The following is a 23,043-nucleotide window of genomic DNA, read 5'->3' as shown; positions in this document are numbered from 1 at the left end:
GTTTTCAGGCCCCTCTTCTGTGGAACCAGCTTCCAGTTTGGATTCAGGAGACAGAAACTATCTCTACTTTTAAGATTAGGCTTAAAACTTTCCTTTTTGGTAAAGCATATAGTTAGGGCTGGACCAGGTGACCCTGAATCCTCCCTTAGTTATGCTGCAATAGACATAGGCTGCTGGGGGATTCCCATGATGCACTGAGTTTTTTTCCTTTCCAGTCACCTTTCTCACTCACTATGTGTTAATAGACCTCTCTGCATTGAATCATACGTATTATTAATCTCTGTCTCTCTTCCACAGCATGTCTTTATCCTGTCTTCTTTCTCTCACCCCAACCGGTCGCAGCAATGGCCCCGCCCCTCCCTGAGCCTGGTTCAGCCGGAGGTTTCTTCCTGTTAAAAGGGAGTTTTTCCTTCCCACTGTCGCCAAAGTGCTTGCTCATAGGCGTCATATGATTTTTGGGTTTTCTCTGAATCTATTATTGTACGATCTACTGTACAATATAAAGCACCTTGAGGCGACTGTTGTTGTGATGTGGCGCTATATAAATACAATTGAATTGAATTAAAACAGCCAACACACTGAAAGATCTTAGCATTCTTGTGAGTTTACTGGAAGCCACACTGTAGACAACACAGATCTGATAAACTTGAATGTTGATGAGCATGTCAGCTTTACTTGTTTCATTAAGTTGTAAAAGCAGTCATGTTGGCAGGCTATCTCAAATACTGTATGAACCTTTCTCACAGTTTTTTGTTTTTGAACCACAACCAAAGCTACCATCTATTTATGTTGGTTATCCTTCCCAAATCTCAAAAATATACAGTGGATAAATAAGAACAAACAAATGTGTGGTTCAGGAACACCAAGTTACACTTTTGTTTCCATCGATATTGATCTGTAAAATCTGTGGCTGCAGCTTTCTGTGGGTGAACCCCCACTGTTGAAGAGTAGTGCCAACATGTGAGGAGACTTAATTGCTGGAGAACATGAAGTCACTGGCAGGCCTGAGGGAAGGAAATGCTTTCTTTATCTGGCAGCTGTGTCAAAGGCAAAATAATATTACAAATAATAGTAAAAATATTAATAATAATTAAAACACACACACAAACATGCACTCTCTCTCACATATAACTCCATCTGCTGGGACATTTGCTGGGACTTCTGCTCCAGCACACTACATGGCAGCCCGAGAGAACACAGGCGTGTGCCAGGCAGCAGGCAAAGGCTTTAGCTCCCAGGCAACAGCTGAGCTCCCATGGGCATCAGGGGGTAACCGAAAAAGACACGTGCGAGTTGTGAGGGGGTTGAAGTATTATTTGTCCTACTCATACACGCTTTGGCTGGCCTAACCAATAGGCTAGTCAGACTGTGTGTGCTCAGTAAGAACTAGCCTGGAGGGACAATAGTTTATAAGTTATGTGTGTGCAAGAACGGAAACGGTTAAATATCTGCTAAACAGCTAAATCTCTGCTCATAAGCACGCACACACACACACACACACACACACACACACACACACACACACACACAATATGGCTCCAGTTTTAGAGCCATATTGTGGACTGTTCAGAATCTGAACCTGTTAGTGGTGAGAGGAACTGGACTAGAAAACCCATTAATAATGAATGTGTGCTTGTGCTTATCTAATAAGCTCCATTATCTCTTTACAGAAGCACACATGCCGATCATGGAGTACAGAATATGCAAATTCCATGTGACCGATAATATTTTGAGCATGTAAAATGAATTTTTGCTCACACTGTCTTTAAAAGATGTTTAAATCACAGCTGCTTTAGTTACCAGTTACACCAGCTACCTACAAATAGAGTGGAGCCTTGAACACACCTTTAAATTAACCTGTACTTGAGTTGAGGTTGTCACGATTAATTACTATGTCAAACAGAAAGTTGCGTTCAGAGGGAAGTAAATGAATTTACAAGAATTATTTTTCTATTTTAGCAGTTTTTCACAATTTAACAATTAAATTAACTTTTAAAAGCAGAGTAAAATAAAATAAACATCAGAACCTGATAAAATTGTTTCATGTTTAAAATTACAGGTGAGTGTTGTGCTGTTTTGTGCTTACACATTGCAAAGAGGAGGAAAATCCTGCCTGTGGACCCTAACTCTATTCACACTCCTCTCGTTTTTTCTGTCACAAAGCATGTAATTTGTAGTTTCCTTTGTATGAAAAATAAAGCTTTTTTCAGAACATTTTGGAGCTGTGTGAAGGGACCAATCAATCAGCACAAACAAGGGATCAGAGAGCTGTTTTAATCAATGTAAGCAAGTCCACGCTCTATGCATAAAGAAGGCTGGCTGCTGGTGTGACATTGCCGTTGGGAGACACTTCTAGCTGCAGAGAAAATTGTCTCTAATTAGTCCTGATTGGCTCCTGTTGACTCCTGATTAGGAACGATGGCCTCACTGGCATGCTAGCAGTATAGTACTGTCTTTAATTGTTGTAAACTTTGTGACTGTCAAATAGCCCTGCTGTGATTGAAAGCCGTGCACCTAGCACCTGACTACAGACAAAAGTCAAGCCCAGCTGGTTTTGTCCCCATCAACTGTTAGAATGGCACAGGGCGAGAAGTCTCTCTTCTTCTCTTTCCTCTGACCAGCAAAATAATACGGACATGCCTAGGATTTTCTACCTTTTCCAACAGATACTCTGCTGGTCTTTTTGACTTTTTTATGAGGTTTTTATATATAGCTTTGAAATATCTGAATCCACTACTTTATAAGCAGAACACAAACACTGAAAAAAAATTACATCTGGTGTCATTTTGAATTCAGGGTGCAATCCAAACAGGTGGGTACAATGTCCACAGGTCGAGTTGACTGCTCAGAAACTCATTAAATTCATCCTACATCAACCAAACTTTTGACTAAGGACATGGTCACCTTTGTGACATCACAAAGGTTGACACCAAATGAGCCAGCTGAGATACTGGTACTTGCAGATGCTTTGTCCACCTGGGAGGGTTTCCCTGGGTAGACTCTGGCAAGATTTTACTGTACTGTGCATTCAGTTTGGCCAAGGGAACATCTTTGAACTCCACCAATGAATTACCACTCATGGCTATATACTCATCTTAAGACGATGTGCTGAATCTGTGCTAGTTTTTGTAGCACATAGAGAACATTCAGTCACTGTCATGTATACCCTCAAAAGCTGTATAGAAGCTGAAAATGCATTTCTATATATATATAATTGAAAAGAAAATGGCCAAGCTTGGCCAATAACAGAGATACTTTGGAAACGTCACAGGGAACAGGACTTCTTAGTGTAATTCAAAATCAGAAGCAAGTCTCAACTGCAATCATGAAACACCTCTGGGCGGTTATTTTAAATATTATCTAAATTATCTAACTTTTTTTCCCACAAAGATATACAAACTGGAAACTCCAAAGAATCAACAGAAAAATATGATTAAAAACTTAAAATGTTTTTTAAAAAATGGACTGGTATTTTTGCTTTTTTACTATTTGAGCGCTCAAAGTGCTTTTTACTACAAGCCTCATTCACCCATTCACAGACATTCATACAGCTCTTTTATTCTAAGCCTAAAAGCTTTGACAAGGCAAATCAGGGTTTAGAATCTCGATACTCTAAAATATTGATGGGTTGTCTTACAAATAGCAGGCAATACGGCTACCTCCTGAACCACAGTCACCATAGTGTTGATTTATGTCCTTTATGTCTCTGGCGTCTCCTATTTTTTTCCAGATGGAAACCCTTTACAACCTCTTAGGAACATTATTTCTAAAGGCTAAGGATCACTATTTTCCTCTCTGTTTGCTTGGCAGCTGAGTTTTGGTGTCAGAGGTCATGGAACTACAACTTCACAAGCTCCGTTTGCTCTGGGATACTGCAAACGTTGACTGAAGTGAAGAAAATATTGCTAAATTAAGCTCTAGTTGTGGGTTATATGGCACTAGGCCCTGTATTGATTAATCATTTTCATAAATGTTAATGACCTATTTTATAATTTAAGATAAAATGACTCAAGGCAAATATCTATCATATAAACACATTATGTATTTCACACACACATAATTTGCTCATTTTCTTTGTCATGGTGCCTCCCTCCTCCAAAACCAGTGTTGTGTAATTCCCTTTTACTATAAGACACAAGTCAGTATGTAAATGCTCCTGCTTGTGATTCAGTGCCATCACATTGTTAAAGCAGATGGGCTCTGTATTAACATTTTATGAAACTTACTCAGGCCTGATTGAAGACAATGTGACTTTTTGTTGTACAGCTGTAAAACTGATTTTATTCTCCTGCATGTTTTATTTGCGACATTAAATACGAGCATCTCCGCACGCATTTGTCTGAGCAGGGTGCTTTGCTTTGCAGATTAATGGCAGTAAACACGGTTTTATAAATCAACTGCTGTTCCCCATTTTGCCTTTGTATCTTGACAGCTCCTGCCCAACCAAACAAACAAACACAAACATTCACAGATTCAAGCGTGTGTTCCTGAATTGTCAATCAGAAGCCAAGCTCCGTGCAATCAGTATTTGGTGATTATGTTTAGAATGTTATTTTCATATTTCTGCTAACTTCTTATTCTGACAGCTCTCACCTGGCTTGCCAGTAGACAGGATGTTGTTAGAAATGTTGACCTTGTTCTCAGGGCTGAGAGCCCAGTCCACCATGCACTTCCAGCTCTTCATAGGAAAGCTGATGCCTCCATGACCCCTTACTGGACGCTTATGGATGCTGAGAACTGTAAAAGAAAGAAAAAAAAATGTGAACTTGAAAATGGGAGAAAGTGAGAGATAAAAAAAAAGAGCAGTTTAATATCAGTACTTATTTAGCCAAGGAGCTCATTTTAAACCAAAGCTGGCGATGCATTTCATTTATGTTATCTTGGGATATACAGTATCCAGCCTTAGTAGTTTATACAGTATTTCTATATTATTATTATTATATATACACATATTATTATATATTGTAATTATGATTATAATTATTATTATTATTATTATTATTATCGTATATGTGTGAGCATTACATTTTTCTCCTGTAAATTACTTTTCTGAAAATATAAAATTTAATTATATAAATTTTTTTTTAAATACCCCCAGTACACAACAAAAAGCACTCTCAAGGGACTTTATATTAAGAGATAAAGGTATTTGGTTCTACCCCAAATTGTAACCCTGGCATGATCTCTAAAGCTAGATGTTTCACCAGTGACGTGGTGGACTTGGTGTGATTTCATTTAATTTCTTCTTCTTCTTTGAAAAATAAGATAAGATGCTCCAAAGTTTCGTGCAGTTAGGCCAGCAAAAAAACGACATATGCAGGTGATTTATGCAGTCTTCATAGTCTAATTCTCCAAGGAGAATAATGAAAGAATACTTCTGAAAATAGACTAGCTAAATTGTCAAAGCAGTTTAAAAAAAAGATTGCAATTCAAATTTGGCACAATTCTGCATTCTAACTTCACTACTTTTACAAGTTTAGAAGAAGAATGTCTGATCAAACTCTGTGCTGGAAGTGGATGGTAGATTTCCCTGCATGACTTTGCTGCCATTTGAGGAGTGGGAGCAGAGAGGAGGTCAGCCGCTTAGGGGAAGGATGCAGTGCTTGTGTAGGCAGCTATTTGGCTGCAGACAGAGAGGCAGCATCGCTATAAACGGGACCTCTCATCTGCCCTCAATTCCCACGTACTCTCCCCTGATTCAACAAACACACTTTGCCTCGTTTTTATCCGGAGGTCACAGAGAGATTCAGAGCCTTTGTGATGACTACACTATGTGTTTTTCCTATGTTTGAAGAAAGTTGAGTTAACAGTTACGGCAATGGAAGGAAGCAGCAGGTGGTTTTGAATGTGTAGATGTGTCATGAGACACATCTAAAGACTTTCAGCCCTGAGGAGTGCTAATAATGAGCCTTAGTTATTCTCTTCATGTAAGAACAAGGCAAACAGAAACAGAAGGCTAGAATGAGGGCTGTGCTGTTCCTTGATGCGACAAGGTTCACAGTTAAGGAAAAACAGGAATTTGCAGAACAAAGGGTGGTGGCAAGGGCATCAGGGTGAAGCAGTGGTTAGCACTGTGGCCTCACAGCGAGAAAGCCCTGAGTTTGAATCCACCATCTGACTTTTCTGTGTGGGTTCTCTCTGGGTCCAGAGCCTTTGTGAGCCTACTTTCACTGGGGTTAGGTTAATAGAGATCGACAGACCACATTACTTTTGCGCATTGCATTGTAGGTACGAGTGGCAGCAAAATCAAAACACTGCATCAATCGCTAGCATTTCCAGCACCGGTAATCATTAATTCTGCGGTTTTAATCCCTACTTGCATTTTATTTGCCCCAAAAACAGTTATGTACAAAACGAAGGAAAACACTGCAGGTCCGTACAAAGACAGACGTGACAAAAAGGCAAAAAAAAAATTATGAGGAAAAAAAATCAAAGGAGTGAAAGGCTTAGACCCATACGAGCATACAGAGTGGACTAAAGACGTTAGCGTGCTGCCCAACTTTCATCACGCACATATTTATTATTATATGGTCCTAAGTGTGAGTGCATACACTCACAAAATGTTTAGTAACTTCAGATCCCTGCAACAAGCCCAGGTCCAGTTTACTTTGGTAATTTGGACTATTCCATTTCACTGCTGTTGTTAATTTTCAGATCCAATACAGATTGAAAATGTGACGTCATTTCCGGGGTAAAACCGCAAAGGATTGTAGGTACGAGTGGCAAGCGGTTTTTATCGGATTCTGTTGTGGAAGAGAAATTGTTCAAGCCATGTTTCCGAGGTAACAAAGAGGCGATGGATGGCCTGGATTGCAGCCATTCGAAGACCAAATATAACGTTCCAGAACACTCCAGCTCACTCCAGCTCACATGTTAGTCTGCTAAAATAAGTGTTTCATAATTCATTACATTTATTGTCTTTATTTATAACTGGCATTATTGTTTCGTTCTATTATAGAATCTTACAAGAAAGATGCCAAATTGTATTCCATTATGCTGTATTAGCTGCTTCAGTGAAAAACAAATCAACAATGCAAAAAAACCAACCAAACAAAAATAATCATTTCAAAACAACATACTGGAAAACAGTTATTCATCACTTGATTGCTTCAATACAACACTTGGGCACATATATGCGGGACTTTTTGTGGCTGTTTTGATATCACTCTCTCTCTCTCTTAACCGATCAAATCTCGCTGTGGTAGCAGCTTTAAACTCGGTATGTCCCAGGTTGATAGAGGGTTCCCAGTCTGGATCGCATTCCAGCATTTTGTAGGCTGGTTTTCCTACAAAATACATCAAGCATTAGCCCGCAAAGCCACAGTGAACAAAGCAGCATAGCACAACGAATTCAATTCAAATCAATAGAAGACTTATTTGTAACCTACATCAACAATTATTCAAATCCAAATCCATCCAGTTTATTTATATAGCACGTTTAAAAGCAAAAAGTTTGCCCAAAGTGCTGTACAGAAACACAGGGTAAAACACAAAATACAACCACTGACACTCAAAAACCATATCAACTCAAGCCAGTCTGAACGCTATCGAAAAAAGGTGTGTTTTCAAAAGTATTTTAAAAACAGGAAACGAAGATGCCTGTCTAATATTTAAAGGCAGCATATTCCAAAGTTTTGGGGCCATAACTGAAAAGGCTCGTTCTCTTCTACGTTTAAGCCTTGATTTTGGGACAACCAACAGCCGCTGGTCAGCTGATCTAAGGGTCCGTGAAGGAATATAAGGCTGAAGTAACTTGGAAATGTATGGGGGAGCAAGATCCCCCATACATTTCCGAGTTACTTCAGCATTAAGGCATTTATAAACCAGTATTAGGACTTTGATATTAATTCTGTGATGAACAGGAAGCCAATGAAGAGAAGACAGGATAGATGTTACATGTTCATAGCTGTGGGTATCAGTTAAGAGGCGGGCAGCGGCATTTTGAATGAGCTGAAGACGAGCAAGAGATCGTTGGCTGACTCTAAAAAACAGTGCATTACAGTAGTCAAGCCATGTTGAAATAAAGGCATGTATTACCTTCTCCATGTCACGTCTTGACAAAACTGGCTTCAGCTTAGCTATTTGCCTCAGTTGGAAAAAGCCTTTTTGCAACGCTGAACTAATATGTTTGTCCAATTTAAAATCTGCGTCCATAATGACTCCCAAGTTTGTCACATGCTGCTTGATATAAGACCCTAGCCAACCACAATTTACGAGCAGGCTGTATGAAATATTTTTAGGTCTAAATACAATCACCTCCGTTTTACTCTCATTGAAACTCCAAAAGTTCAGAGCCATCCAAGCTTTGATATCTTCAAGGCAGTTCAAAAGGATTTGGATGGAGCCTGGGCCATTTGGTGCTAAAGGCAAATAAATTTGGCAGTCGTCTGCGTAGCAGTGAAAGGATATTTCGTGTTTTCTAAAAATAGACCCCAAAGGGAGCAGGTATAATAAAAGAAGAAGAGGGCCAAGGATTGATTCCTGGGGCACCCCACAAGGAAGGGGGGCTGAGGTGGACTCAAAATTTTCAACTTTAACACTAAACGTTCTTTCACTCAAATATGAGTGAAGCAGATGCTGTGCTGCACCTTTAATGCCAACCAGGTGTTTCAAACGAGAGATAAGAATATTGTGGTCAACAGTGTCAAACGCTGCAGTAAGATCTAAAAGCACAAGGATCACGGAACTTTCACAATCAGTAGCTAAAAAGATATCGTTAAAAACACGTAAAAGTGCTGTTTCAGTGGAATGTAGATGTTTAAAACCAGACTGAAAGGAGGGTCAGAGTCAGAGGTAAGTGACGGAGTCAGAGGTAAGTGATGAAAGTGACGGACAAGGTAAGCTGACATCAAGCTGACTGTTGTAACTGACATCAGACGCCGGAGATTAAAGCGAATGGTAGTTTACATTTCAGTATTACCAAATACACTTATCAATTGTCTTATAACTAACAACATTTGTCTAAATCATCTCCAACACCCTGGAGAACAACGGGGAGAGTTTAGAGGATCTCCAAGATTGCATTGATCAGTGCTTCCAGTATCTCATGATGAAGAAGGTCCAGAGTGCAGCTTCCCCGGCCAAACCTGACACGCCGTCGTCAAAAAGACTTCACCCTGCAGATTCCCCCGGCACAACATCGCCAGCCAGCAAAGATATTGTCGACATATTGGAGTCAATCGACCAACGATTGTCCAGTTTCGATGAAAGGCTGTCCTTGGTGGAGATTCTTCACCAGGAATTTAAATCCTTGCGAGAATCCCTGGAGTTCAGCCAGCAGCAGGTGGAAACGCTCGCTGCTGAAAATGCCACGCTAAGGGAGTCGGTGAAATGTCTCACAGACAATGTTACCCAGCTAAATAGAGAAAATAAAAAAATAAAAGAAACAGTTATTGATCTACAAGCTCGTGGCATGCGAGATAATCTCGTATTTTCTGGTATTCCAGAAGCCGCTGGAGAAGACGCGGAGACTATGGTAAAAAGCTTCATCAAAACCCACCTGAAGCTGCCGGAGGACACGGTGAAGAACATTGCCTTTGATAGGGTGCATCGCATCGGCCCCATGCGGGCAGCGGCCGGGAGACCACGTCCTATTGTGGCCACATTCGGCCACTTCAAACAAAAGGAACAGGTGAAAAGCCACGGCAGGGAATTAAAAGGAACGGACTTCAGCGTGAACGACCAGTTTCCCAAAGAGATCCTGGAATGACGCAGGGTCCTCTTCCCAATCCAACGCGGCTTCATCCAGAAGGGCTCCCGCGCTGTCATTGCTGTGGACCGGCTGTACGTGGACGGACAGCTTCACCGTGATCCCGACATCACTCCGTGGCTGTATTAACTTCACACCAGATAAGAATCCGCTACACCCTTTCCCTATCCACTCACACTAACTTGCATTAACATCTGTTTAACTCAAATCGCATCTTAAGTGTAATATCATAGCAAAATTTACACCGTCACTCTCCGTCAATGGTTTAATTGGATTGTTTCCGTTTTTTTTCTTCTCGTTTTTTTCCCCGTCTTTTTCCCCCTCTTGTTTTTATGCTGCTCACCCTTGTCCTTGGTTTCTTCCTTTTTTAATTTTCTTTCACTGCTTCGATCACCTGCTTCCACACACATCCACAATCAACATCCTTTATTTCGACACATACGCACAGCACGATCATGCAAAATCATGCGCTCAACGACAGCGCATTTACATCAGTCAGACAGCGCACACAGACCTATAGGATACACACACTTAAGCCAAGCGTACTCATATTAGTAAATATGCACACATATAGTCAAACTCAGGGAGCATCTCGCCACACATTTTTTCTCTCTCTCCTTCTCTTTATTTATCAACAAGTGATGTATTCTCTCCACCTGTCTAAGCGACACACACAGCGTACACCCCTAGTTATACACAGACATCTATGGGCGCACTAAGGTTTGTTACATGGAATATAAATGGAGCTGGCTCCAGAGAACAGGCAGATGTTGTCCTTTTACAAGAGACCCACAGACCTCTTAGAGGTTCGAATGAACTTAAAACACCTGAGTTTCCTAATGTGTTCTCAGCTTGTTATAATTCTAGACAAAGGGGAGTAGCAATTTTAATACATAAAAATATTAATTTCACAGTACTCGATACAGTTATAGATCCAGAGGGCAGATTCTTAATCATTAAACTATCTATACGTGATAAAAAGCTATGTATTGTAAGTGTATATGGTCCAAATGTTGATGATCCCTCATTCTTTCACGGTTTTTTCAGTGCACTCTCTGAACACTTAGATGGCACATTTGTTCTTGGAGGCAACCTCAACCTTGGACTAAATGAAGAAATAGATAGGCTCAGTACAGCAGGAACTCGCCGCAATTGGCAGTCCACAAATATAATCAAACAGCATATGAGCGACTCTTTGCGATGCATGGCGCTCCCTTCACCCCACCAGTAAGGAATATACTTTTTTCTCACATGTTCATCACTCCTACTCTCGTCTGGATTATTTTTTTGGTCAGCAGCTCACTGCTGAGTAGCATTTCAGACACTGAGATTCACCCTATAGCTGTTAGCGATCATGCTCCTGTATCTTTAACACTAATGCACAAGAATAATACTACGCCAAGTAAAATACATCACTACTTAAAGATGAAGACTTTATTAAATATTTTAAAAAAGAGTGGACTTCATATTTAGACTATAATGACACTCCCGGAACTTCAGCATCTGTTCTATGGGAAGCAAAGCTGTAATGAGAGGTAAAATAATTTCTTTCTCATCACATAAAAAGAAAGAAGAAAACAAAAATATTAAGGAATTAGAAAAAAACATTACATCACTAGAAGAAGCCTACGTGTCCCACCAAGATCAGGAAACATTGAACAAAATATGCAAAACAAAACTAGAATTAAATGAGATGATTGATAAAAAAAAAACAAAATTCTTAGTACAAAGACTACGCTTTCAAAATTATGAACACGGTAATAAATCCGGTCAATTTCTAGCAAACCAGCTAAAAATAAATAAATAAAGAACAACTATAGGTGCTGTTCAAGATTCATCTGGGAACACAATATATGACCCGAAACAAACAAACAACATTTTCAGGGATTTCTATAAAAGATTGTATTCACCACAAATAAACCCATCTAAAAATGAAATTGATCAGTTTTTGGACAACATAACTCTTCCAAAATTATTAGACACTCAAGCAATGGCACTGGATTCACCACTGACACCAGGTGAACTCCAGGAAGCCCTGATAAGTATACCCAATAATAAGGCTCCAGGTCCAGACGGCTTTCCTGCAGAATTCTACAAAGAATTCTGGTCGATTCTAGCACCAGTTTTTTACAGAACGTTGTTGGAAATCAAAGAAAAGGGCTGACTTCCACCAAATATGAATTCTGCAAACATTAATCTCCTGCTAAAACCAGGCAAAAACCCTGTATATCCCTCAAGCTATCGTCCAATATCCCTTATAAATGTAGACCTTAAAATAATCTGCAAAGCTCTCTCAAAGAGACTAGAGAAAATAACCCCCCTCTTAATTCATCCTGACCAAACTGGTTTCATAAAAGGTAGGCACTCATCAAAAAATACACGCAGATTACTTAATTTGATAGACTACTCATACAGTAAAAACCTTGAAACTACAATATTTTCTTTAGATGCATTAAAAGCATTTGACAGAGTTAACTGGAAATTTCTATTTGCAACTTTACACTAATTTGGTTTTGGATCTTCTTTCATAAACTGGTTAAAAATATTATATAATTCCCCAACAGCTTGTGTCAAAACAAATGACCAAACATCCTCAAGCTTCTGTCTCCTGAGGGGCACCACGCAGGGATGCCCACTTCCCCCTTCACTGTTTGCAATTTTTATTGAACCACTAGTAGCAGCAATTAGACAGAATTCAGTAATGAAGGGCATAAAATGCAAGAACGTGGAACACAAAATCAGCCTTTATGCGGATGATGTGTTACTTTTTCTCCAAAACTCACAAACCAATATCTCTGGGGTGATTGAATTGATAAACTCTTTTGCAAGAATATCAGATATTAACTGGTCAAAATCTACACTCCTTCCGATTAATTGCTCCTTCCATAATTCTTCTTCTACACCACTGCAATGGGGAAATATAAAATATTTAGGTATTAATGTTTCTCCCAAGCTTGTAGTGTTTTCATAAGCTTAAAAACACTACAAAAGACCAAGGATAAAGGAGGATTAGTACTACCTAACTTTCAGCACTACTTCTTAGCCAACAGGCTTCAGTTTATCTCAGGATGGCTAAAACATACCTTCTTAGATGAACCTTGGCTAGATGTAGAACAAGCACTTTGCAATAATATAGAGATTTCAGATCTATCATTTATCAGCTCAAACATCCAACGACATGAATGCTTCAAAAGCATCAACATCAGCTCTTCTCTGACAGCATGGTGGGAGTTTCTAAAATTGAGTCTTCATTAATCCCATGCAAACGTACACCTATCTGGAACAACCCTGACATATTACAAAACAATAATATGATAAACTTTTCAGATTGGAGTGGTAAAGGAATCAAATATTTAGAACATATATTAGAAGGAACAGAATTTATTTCATTTGACAGACTAGTTACACAATATGGGATCAACAAGAAAAGATTTTTAGAATATCAACAAATTAAATCCATAGTAAAAATGAAATTTAAACCGGGTCAAGTTGAACTACAAACACCACCAAGTGTGGTTCAATTTCTTACTCTTAAAGCCCCCAAATTACTTTCCAAAAGATAAAGAATGCTTTCTAAAACAGATGAATCAATATCACTTCCTATTGCAAAATGGGAAGCGGATTTATCAGTTAACTTAGACCTAAACTTCTGGTCTCAGATTTGCTTAAAAACCTTTCATCTAATTAGAAATCCCAGTCTTCAATTAATTCAATACAAAATACTACATAGAGTGCACTATACAGGTCATCGGATGTTCAAGATGGGCTTTACGTCTACCAACAACTGCTCACACTGCCAAACCAATTCACCGGACAATTATATCCACGCTCTTTGGTTCTGTCCACCATTTCAGAAGTTTTGGCGCGAGATATGTGAAGACTTATCAAAGTGTCTGAAATGTAACATTCCAGCTTCCCCTTTAGTGTGTTTGTTGGGCAGCTTAGATAATGTCACTACAGATAAGAATATAGCCCATATGGTTTTCACTGCCCTATGCATAGCCAAGAAAACAGTCCTCATGAACTGGAAAAATAAAAATAATCTTAATTCTAACAAATATAGAAATTATCTATTAGATTAGTGTTGATACAGCCTCTGCCACCACATCAGATCAATTGCTCTGGGCTCCTTTGATTAGCTCTATCACCTAGTGGGGGTGGGGGGTCATAGTTTGGTCCCACCTTCGCTGTTGTGATTGGTGTGGGGGTAGGGACAGGCTTAGGGCGTCGGGGGGTTCCCCAGGAGCATCTTCCTTGGAGGGCACAACCCGGGGTTGCAGAGTGAGTTCTTCAGGAACTCACTCTGCAGGAGGGGGAGATACAGGAGAGGTGGAGAAAGATCTCAGTCTGGGCGTCTATTGTCTTGTGTAGTCTGGAAGATGAGTGGATGACGGTGTGGGTGCAGTTTTCTCTGTGGTGGGGCCGGGCGGTACTGTTATGATGGGCCCCGGTCCGGATGGGCCTGGGCCCCCTTTCCCTGGCGAGTTGCAGAGTATGGGGGTGCCTACTGGGGTCAGCGTGGGAGCTGGCCCCAGGGAGGGGTCACTTGCCCCTCCCTTCCTTCCCTCCCCATCTCCAGCTGCCTCCCTCTTCCCACTCCACCACAATCACCCACACATGCAGGGCCTTGGGGTAAAGGTGTGTCACCAGGGTGCAGGGGAGGCATCCCCCCCTCTGTCCCCTTCTGGCTGCCTGTGCCTCAATTTTATCTCACAACTTAGACATTCACATTACTCACACTCTCATAACACATACATATAGGATCTTGGGGGTGGGCATGCTACACGGAATACAAAAGACCATCAGGGTGTACACCTCACCCCTGGCGTTGTTGCCCACCTCTCAATTTTAAATACATGTAGACATTGAGGGCTATCAGGAGGAGCTATGCGCTTACCTGCTGCTCTCTGGCAGGTAGCTCCATGCCCTCCTGGGTTTTAAAAGGCACCTTAGAACACACATGCATCAACACTACATATGAGCGGGCGGAGGGAGGTTTGGAGTCTTCTCTCACCCCCGCTCTCTGCGACCTGCTGGAGCGGGGGTGCTAAGAGTAGGAGTTGGCCATCCGACTGGGGTTTGGAATGTGGGGCCTCCCTGCTGCTGCGGAGTCGGGGCGGTCTCTTTCTCCCCACCCCAAGGAAAATGGTAACACCACCTGGGTCTGGGTGCAGTTTCCCCCTCCTGGGGCAGGGGTACCTAGACCCGGGGCTAAGAGTACGCTTGGGGAGTGTGATCCTAATGTGATGCACGTATGTAAATCCTGGACCAAATTTCATATAAAATGGTAAACGCTTTTCTAGTCCCTAAGGACCCCAAAGCGCTTCACACTACATTCAGTCATTCACCCATTCACACACACATTCACACACTGGCGATGGCAAGCTACATTGTAGCCACAGCTGCCCTGGGGCGCACTGACAGAGGCGAGGCTGCCGGACACTGGCGCCACCGGGCCCTCTGACCACCACCAGTAGGCAAACACGGGGTTAGTATCTTGCCCAAGGATATTTGGCACACAGCCAGGAGGCAGCCTGGGATCGAACCACCGACCATGTGGCATGTTGACTCCTATGACAAACTGAAGCCTTTTGGAATCTGTATAAATGGAGCTATTGATGGCTTTTCGAGAGTTATGATTTGGCTTCATGCCTGTTCAACAAACAATGATCCCAAAGTCATTGCTGGATATTTCATAGCAGAAGTTGAAAAGAGGATGGGAACACCTGCTAGGATTCGCTCTGATCTGGGAACAGAAAATGTCATAATGGCGGAGATGCAACAATTCTTGCGATGGACTATGGATCCGAACGTCAGAAACTGTTTTATTACTGGATCCAGCAATCACAATCAGCGTATTGAAGGCTGGTGGGCCTTTCTGAGACAACATCATGCTCAGCACTGTATAAATCGTCTCCAGGAACTAAAATACCATGACTGCTTTTCTGGATGTTTTTTGGACAAGCAGCTCATATTGTTTACGTGCCTGAACGTCATCGAGGTATGTAACCATGTTTATATTCTTTTAATGAGTCATTGCGGGGCGACTGTGGCGCTGGGGGTTGGGAAGCGCATCTGTAACTGGAAGGTTGCCGGTTCGATCCCCAGGCTCTCTGTCCTGGTCGTTGTGTCCTTGGGCAAGACACTTTACCCTACCGCCTACTGGTGTTGGCCAGAGGGGCCGATGGCATGATATGGCAGCCTCGCTTCTGTCAGTCTGCCCCAGGGCAGCTGTGGCTACAACTGTAGCTTGCCTCCACCAGTGTGTGAATGTGAGAGTGAATGAATAGTGGCATTGTAAAGCGCTTTGGGTGCCTTGAAAAGTGCTATATAAATCCAACCCATTATTATTATTAGAAGCAACAGTGTTGATCCGTGGCACAAGGACTGTTACAGATGAACCTGCATACTGGGTTTATCCATTTTTATTAGTGTGTGTGTGTTAGAGAGAAAGAGAGACACGGAGAGAGAATAAAAAGTTTGCTTTAACACCCATCATGCACCATCTCTATTATCACTGGGTTCAGGATATGAAAAAAATGCATATTTCACTGGCCAGAAACATAAAATCACACTGTCTAAAACAATTCACTTTTAATAATTACTTCCACAGTATCACGTGTTTACCACTGTTATTCTTGTTGTTGAGTATTTTTGATAAACTCTGCTTTTCTGACTGTCACTGTGTGGTGCTTTTGGGTAACATGTTGAGCCAAGAGAAATGTGTTCTTTTACTGATATGAAATTTTTTAAAATTCTTAATATTTAATAGGAAGAGCTGCAGCAAGTTGCACATATGTGGAACACCCACATAATACGCAGAAGCAGAAATGCTGTTGTTCCAAGTGGACGTCCGATTCTCATGTACACCATCCCTCATCTCTTTGGAGGACAGGATCAGAAAAGACAATCATTATTTTGTTTGGATTGTCGGTTCAAGATAGTAGCAAGCAAGCCTGTCTAAATATATTTAACCAAATCTGTGTACTCCAGTGAAGAATCAAAATTAAAGCAGGTCCTTGTATTAGTATTGCTTTTGTTTTTTTAATATTTTGACTGAGACATTTATGCAAAAAACAGGTGTTTGCTTCCCATCTAAAGAAAACATTTGACATCTGTTTATTAATTGAAATGAGAACATTGAAGTAAATGCTTGAATACGCAAAATGTTTTAAAAATAAATCAGAAAGACGTGCATTGAATAATTTCAACCTTTTGGCATTTCCAATTATTTTTTTAACTGAATTTCTATTATATCTGATTTCTGTTTTAAGACTGTCGAAAAAACATTTTTTGCTGATCCCATATATTCTCATTCATGAAATATTGTTTTCAATTTTACTGAAACATTGTGCAACTGTTATTCACCCACAAACAGTTTCTTGTAAATAAAAATTCTGCATTATTTAATAATTAACAAACACTGTTAGATGTTAGCCTCCCTTTTATTTGTGTTCAAGGAAAAGAAAACACAGACTCTTGATAAACACTACAAAACTTAACTTGTGTGCCAATTTTCTGTGTCTTTTATTCCAGTCAACTATTGCATCAAACACATTGCCTTCCAAAGTTATTCCCTTAAAATATGTTCTAAACAAATGACTGGTGGAAAGGTAAAAAAAAGATACTTGAAAATAATTAATATTAAATCTTTTGAATTATTACTAAACAAAACATCCCCTCTAGCAGACATCTTGTAGCCAACAAAACTGTACCACAGACCTGTGGAAACGACCTTGACACATGATAAGAACTAATAATAAGCATAGTTCACCTCTTGCTGCTAACCATATGAACTTATTAAACATAATTAGTTAAAAGTTTTACTAGTTTAAATGTTAAGTATGAAAATTTAAACTGAAATCTACATATTTCATGGTGGAAACAAATTGATGTTATCCACAATTTTTGAAAATAAATTCAAATATGAAAAAAAGAATGTTTGGTTTTTTTTTTTTTTTTTGTTTTTTTGGGGGGGGGGGGGGGGTTACTAATAAAACACTTCCCTGAAATTTAAGCTCTTTCTTTTTTTATACAATGATGTGTTTCCTGTTTGTGGGTTTAACAAACTTTATAGCTTCATGGCCCGTCATTGTTAGTGCAAACCTTTTATTCTTTGGTTTAAACATGATGGACTTTAATCAAGCTATGCTGAACTCATAAGAGCTTTTAGCAGCCAAAACATTGTCCAGTTCATTTCGTAGTTCTGGGTAGGACGTGTATGTCCATGGTAGTTCCAGAAGAGGGCCGCGTGTGTGTGCCACAGGTCGTCGTGCCAGTCCATCCACAGGCGTGAACAGTACCTCAACCTTGTCAACACAGATGACATCTGACCCAGTAAGAAACCTGAACATCCTTCTGAGCCCTGTATCTTCAAGTCCTCTGATGTACTGGTGCAGAAATCTGAAGCTCTGCTTCTCTGCTTGAGTGGTGGGAGAGACAGTAAGCAACTTCAAAAGCTTTCTCGTTGTTGGCTTTTTATCTTCATACATTAGTAGGACATCTTGTGGGCTTTGAAAAGCTTTTAGGAAGTGGCTTGCAACTAAGGACATTTTCTCTGCGGCATATGCTGGTTTTTGGATTAATTGTTTGTGTGCGACTTTCAGAAGGCCTTTTAAGTTCTCTTTGGTTGGAAGCACTGATACATCCAGGCGATCCATGAGATCCAGCACTTCATCCCTGTCTTCATCTGAAAGATCTTCTTTTAGTGCCCTTTTTATCTGATCTCTATCTGATTGACTTAGGTAAAAGAGAAGACTTTCAAACAGCAGATCATCTGATACTTGATTCTCACCGAAGATGAGTGCCACTGTGAAAACAGGAGCAAGGCGACAAGGGAAATATCCATGGTCTTGAAATCCCTTCAGTAAAATTCTACCCATGGATTTCCACTCTTCTTCCTGCCATTTAGGAAACAGTGATGGCACTCTGAACTCTTCTCCTTAAGCTGTGTTGTCCACAAACTCTGACCAAAATGCAGCATACACATCTCTTGATACACCGTCTGCATCAGCTCCTTTTTCATCAATGTAGGTGTATTTTAGAGGTTGTATGAGGAGTGCTGGATCTTTGAACTGGCTGATCATCTCCTCCAGAATAGTAACCCTGTGAAGTTTGATGGTAACGCAGACAATCATATGATCCTGCAGAGCTTATTGCTTCATTGCTTATAGATGTATCTGGACTACTGACTGCTGTGTTTGTTGGAGGAAGTGTAATGGATGTGATGACCAGATCATCTTCCTCAAACTGCAGGAATGGTTCATCTATTACAGTGTCATCAAGTTGACAAGACAGAGGCTCTCCAAGGGAGGGTCCAATCATTACCTCAGATGTGTCTAATAATACATCTTCATCAGCATTCCTAGATTCTGATGATGAGACCACAACAGTGTGAGAAGCTTCTTCATCTCCTTGATGTGAGTCAGTCAGTTGTGTAACATTGTTTACATGTGTTTTCCCTCTATCATAAACTTCTTCATCATCTTCATCATTGGAAAATCTTCTTGTGCACAAGTAAAATCTCAACATTCCCATTTTAAGTGCTGAGTAGAGTTCTCCAACTCTGACATCTCCACCAAATACAGCCTCTTCCTGATAGTCTAATATGTCATGACCAGTGTTGGGACTAAGGCGTTATTAAGTAACGCGTTACAGTAACTACGTTATTATTGTGGTAACGAGCACGGTAACTAGTTATTATGCCAAAATCAGGAACGCGTTAGTCGTTACTGGGATTTAGATAGGCTCGTTACTCGTTACTTCGTGTGGTGGCTATCACGGAGCTTCCACAGATTCAGTAACATTAGCAAGTGGTGGAGGCCAGCAGGTGGATGAAGGAAAAGGGACGCAGAAGGAAAAGAGACCCGAGGCGGCCGCCGGTCCAAGTATCAGGTGAACTGAACTTCAGGTAAGAAGTTATGACCTGCAGTCTATCTGGGTCAGATATAAACCAAGTTTAGGTGGAGTTTATTTTCGTTATTCTGACTTTTTCTGTACTGCGTGCTAGCTAGCATGACGGAGTTTCTATACAGCTGGGTGGTGCTATGAAGTTAATGAAGTTGAACTTTATTTTGTTCATAAGTTATTAGAGTTGCCAACCGTCCCGTCTGGTATTCAGAGAAAATATTACGCGTTTCTTATTGAGGTGAAAGGGAACAGTTTGTCCCGTAATTCAGCTACAATGAAAAAGACACAAAGCTGGAGTTATTCTGTGTTTACGCTGCACAGCTGCCTCTTCTTCTTTCATTCTCCCCCCTCCCTCTCCCGTTTCTACTTCAATCATGAAACCTGATCAATGATCAGCTGATCGGCTCTCTTGTTTGTTTATCGCCCACTTTGCGCCTTAAGAGGAACCAGCGGATGTCGCGCTAAACAACAGCAGCACTTTTAAGCTTGATCAGCTGTTGTTAGAATTTATTTAATATTAATTTCTAGTATCAGCTGATGTTTGCTGGAGCCACAGCTGCAAAAAAGCTGCTGGTCATGATGTCGGTTTGTATATCTGGTGAGAGGGAAACATGAAGATGAAACCAGGAGATGTCCTTACTGGATCATCAGAGCTGTGATGGAGAAACAGGTTTACCTTTTAGCTGACATGAATGAGTTGAAGGGAAGTTATGAACTGTTTCTGAGAGACAAATAACCCCAGGATCCTTTTTTAGGTAGCTGACAGCTGGTAACTGTGCAGGGGCGGGTCTAGCAAAGTGTTGCCAGGGGGGCATGTAGGGCATTAACAGGGAGAGGTGGGCACAAAGAAATACTTTTCTTTCTTATTCTCATTTAAAATGTCTAGCTTTTAAAAAATAATTATCTGAGTCTTACAACAAACGATTGATAGATTGATGCATATATACCATCAAAACAGTGAACATCACTGTCACAACAGCGTTTGTTTTCATTCAAAGGCTTTATGATTTTTCCTATAATGGTGGGCGGTCTCTAGTCAAAATGCCCGGGACGATTTTTTTTTTTCCCAGTCCAGCCCTGTATGCAGCTCATCTGCAGTCTGCTGTTACCTACATCTTCCTATTCAGAAGGCAGAATTTCCGAGTTCTGAGTACAATCAAAGCACCACGACTGCAGTTTTTGTGTTGGATGTAAAAGGCGCACATGACGCTGTGGAGTAGGCTAGAATCATGGCAGCAGTCAATGACGGTCCAGGCGTGGGATTTCTCTCGTGGAAATATACACATTATCTTTTCCTATCTATTGGTAGGTGGCACAGTGCACTGTGGCAAGTAAGCAAGCTAGAAGACTGGCAAAGTTATGGAAGCAACACATTAACAAGAGAATTCTGAGTAAAACCAAAGTTACTTTCCCTAGTAACTAGTTACTTTGAAAGTAACGAGTAACTTGAAGTAACTGAGTTACTTTTGAGAGAAGTAACTAGTAATGTAACTAAGTTACTATTTTAAAGTAACTTACCCAACACTGGTCATGACTGAATTATGCACTCCATACTGTATATAAATGCCACTTGTTTTGCACATATTCAACTCTGTATATTTTATATATTTTATTATTATTATTATTATTATTTTATTTTATTTTATTTTTTTACTATTTAATTTGTAAAAATGTGCATACACACACACACACACACACACACACACACACACACACACACACACACACACACACACGTAGGAAAATATTTAGTATACACATCCAGAAATGCATACACTATTATATATTGTACATATATTTATTAGTTTCAGGTTGGCCATTCTTGTATTTTGCTCGTTTGTGTTGTTGTGTTTGCACATCTCTGTTGCTTGTGGGGCTCGCACACAAGAATTTCACTCGCATGTGCTGTGCCAGTGTGCCTTCACATGTGATGTGACAATAAAAAGTGATTTGATTTGATTTGATTTGATTTGATTTGACTGAACACCTCCCATCTTCCAAAATTGCTTTTTCCACTTGGAAAGAAAAGATCTTTAGCATACTGTAATATGTCAGCTTTTTTGGAGTCTTTGGGCACATCAAAGGTCCTTGTTCCTCCTCCTCTGCGCTTTCTCACTTGCTTACCTTCATGGATCCACCCTAACTCAATTTTTCGAGTCTTTTTCTCAGCCCATTTGTTGTTTTTTGCATATGTTCTTTTTCTCTTAGAAACAAATGCCTCCTCATGATCAGGTTTCTTCTCATTTTCATTGATTCCCATCTTTTCCTTCAATTTTTCAAGCAATGAGTTTTTTCTTGATTCCTTAGTACTTGCACCACTGTTTTCCAAGCAGAACTGTCTGGCAGCTATCCGATCACCATATGTTGGGATGTAACCAGACAGGGTCTTGTCTTCCATGAAATCAATCACTGTGGGATCAATCTGTAATAACAGAGATATTTATTAGTATACAGAAGTACAAGGTATACCTGCTGCCACACCACATGAGGTACCTCACTAAAGAAATGTATGTAAATTTCACATGTGTTTTGATAATTGTCTATTATTATTTTAGTGGCAGCCATCGATATTTAGCATTTATTCTTTTCCTCTCTTTATGCCAGCAACATTAATCAGATTCTCTAACATGTCATTAATAGAAATATTACAGTATATACAATGCCCACTTTTGAAAAAGTAAATTAGTATTCACGTATCTTTCAGTTGCACAGTGCACAAAGGGTTTAACTCATTGTTTTTTTAAATTGAAGCCAAATATCAATATAAGCACAGTTTAATTCATTTGTTTTATATAAACAAGGAAACATTGTGCATCACATAATATAGTGATATATTTAAGAAACCTGGAATCTGCATAGGGTTAATTAGTAACAATTAATAACCGTGGTCATAACAACGACCCAGGGTTATACAGTGGGTTAATTTGTTTTACATTCTCGATTCCATATAGAGCCACACCAATGCAGCCTACCGTTACGTCCTCACGCAGTCAAAGCGAGAGAAGCGAAAAGCGCTGTGGTTGCTAACTTAGCAATATGTCACATTTTTAGATGCTGTAACTTCGTAAAAAGCGAGTTTTACAAATTTCCCCCTTGAGAGAGCACTTACGCGTTCTTGTAGCATTCATAAGAGACAGTCCTCAGGTACACCACGATTCCGAAGAAATCTCAGAAGTGGGCTATCAGTGTTTGTGTCTATGTTGAAAGCAGGGCATTGAAAGTTAAGTGCCAGTTCTGAAGAGCGTGAACTCTCCACATCTACCATGGATTTGGGTTCCCGAACGCAACGCGTTTTACATTCTTACAATAAAAAATGTTATTCTAATGGTACCTTTTTTTTACATTTGTACAATATATGATTACGTTCGTACAATATGATAATTATATTGTACGAACGTGATAATTATGTATATTGTAATAACGTG

At 40.2% G+C, this 23,043-nt stretch overlaps 1 protein-coding gene and 1 pseudogene across 9 annotated transcripts in view; both read right to left on the bottom strand.

Annotated features, from left to right (window-relative positions):
• Nucleotides 1-23,043, bottom strand: part of adgrb1a (adhesion G protein-coupled receptor B1a) — a 219,712-nt gene that overhangs the window by 75,337 nt on the left and 121,332 nt on the right. For all 9 annotated transcript variants that reach the window (XM_085472900.1, XM_085472895.1, XM_085472892.1 and 6 more), the window contains one exon: nucleotides 4,594-4,737. In XM_085472900.1, the coding sequence (XP_085329026.1) occupies nucleotides 4,594-4,737 (144 nt within the window). The remainder of the gene's footprint in view (nucleotides 1-4,593; nucleotides 4,738-23,043) is intronic.
• On the bottom strand, nucleotides 17,702-22,883 carry LOC146697957 (uncharacterized; annotated as a pseudogene).

The sequence above is a fragment of the Copadichromis virginalis genome, linkage group LG11 (assembly GCF_057382275.1).
Source record: "Copadichromis virginalis isolate Kocher_CV1m ecotype Utaka linkage group LG11, C_Virginalis_male_GT1.1, whole genome shotgun sequence".
In the NCBI taxonomy this organism is placed as follows: Eukaryota; Metazoa; Chordata; class Actinopteri; order Cichliformes; family Cichlidae; genus Copadichromis; species Copadichromis virginalis.
This window is presented reverse-complemented; position numbering and strand designations above follow the sequence as displayed.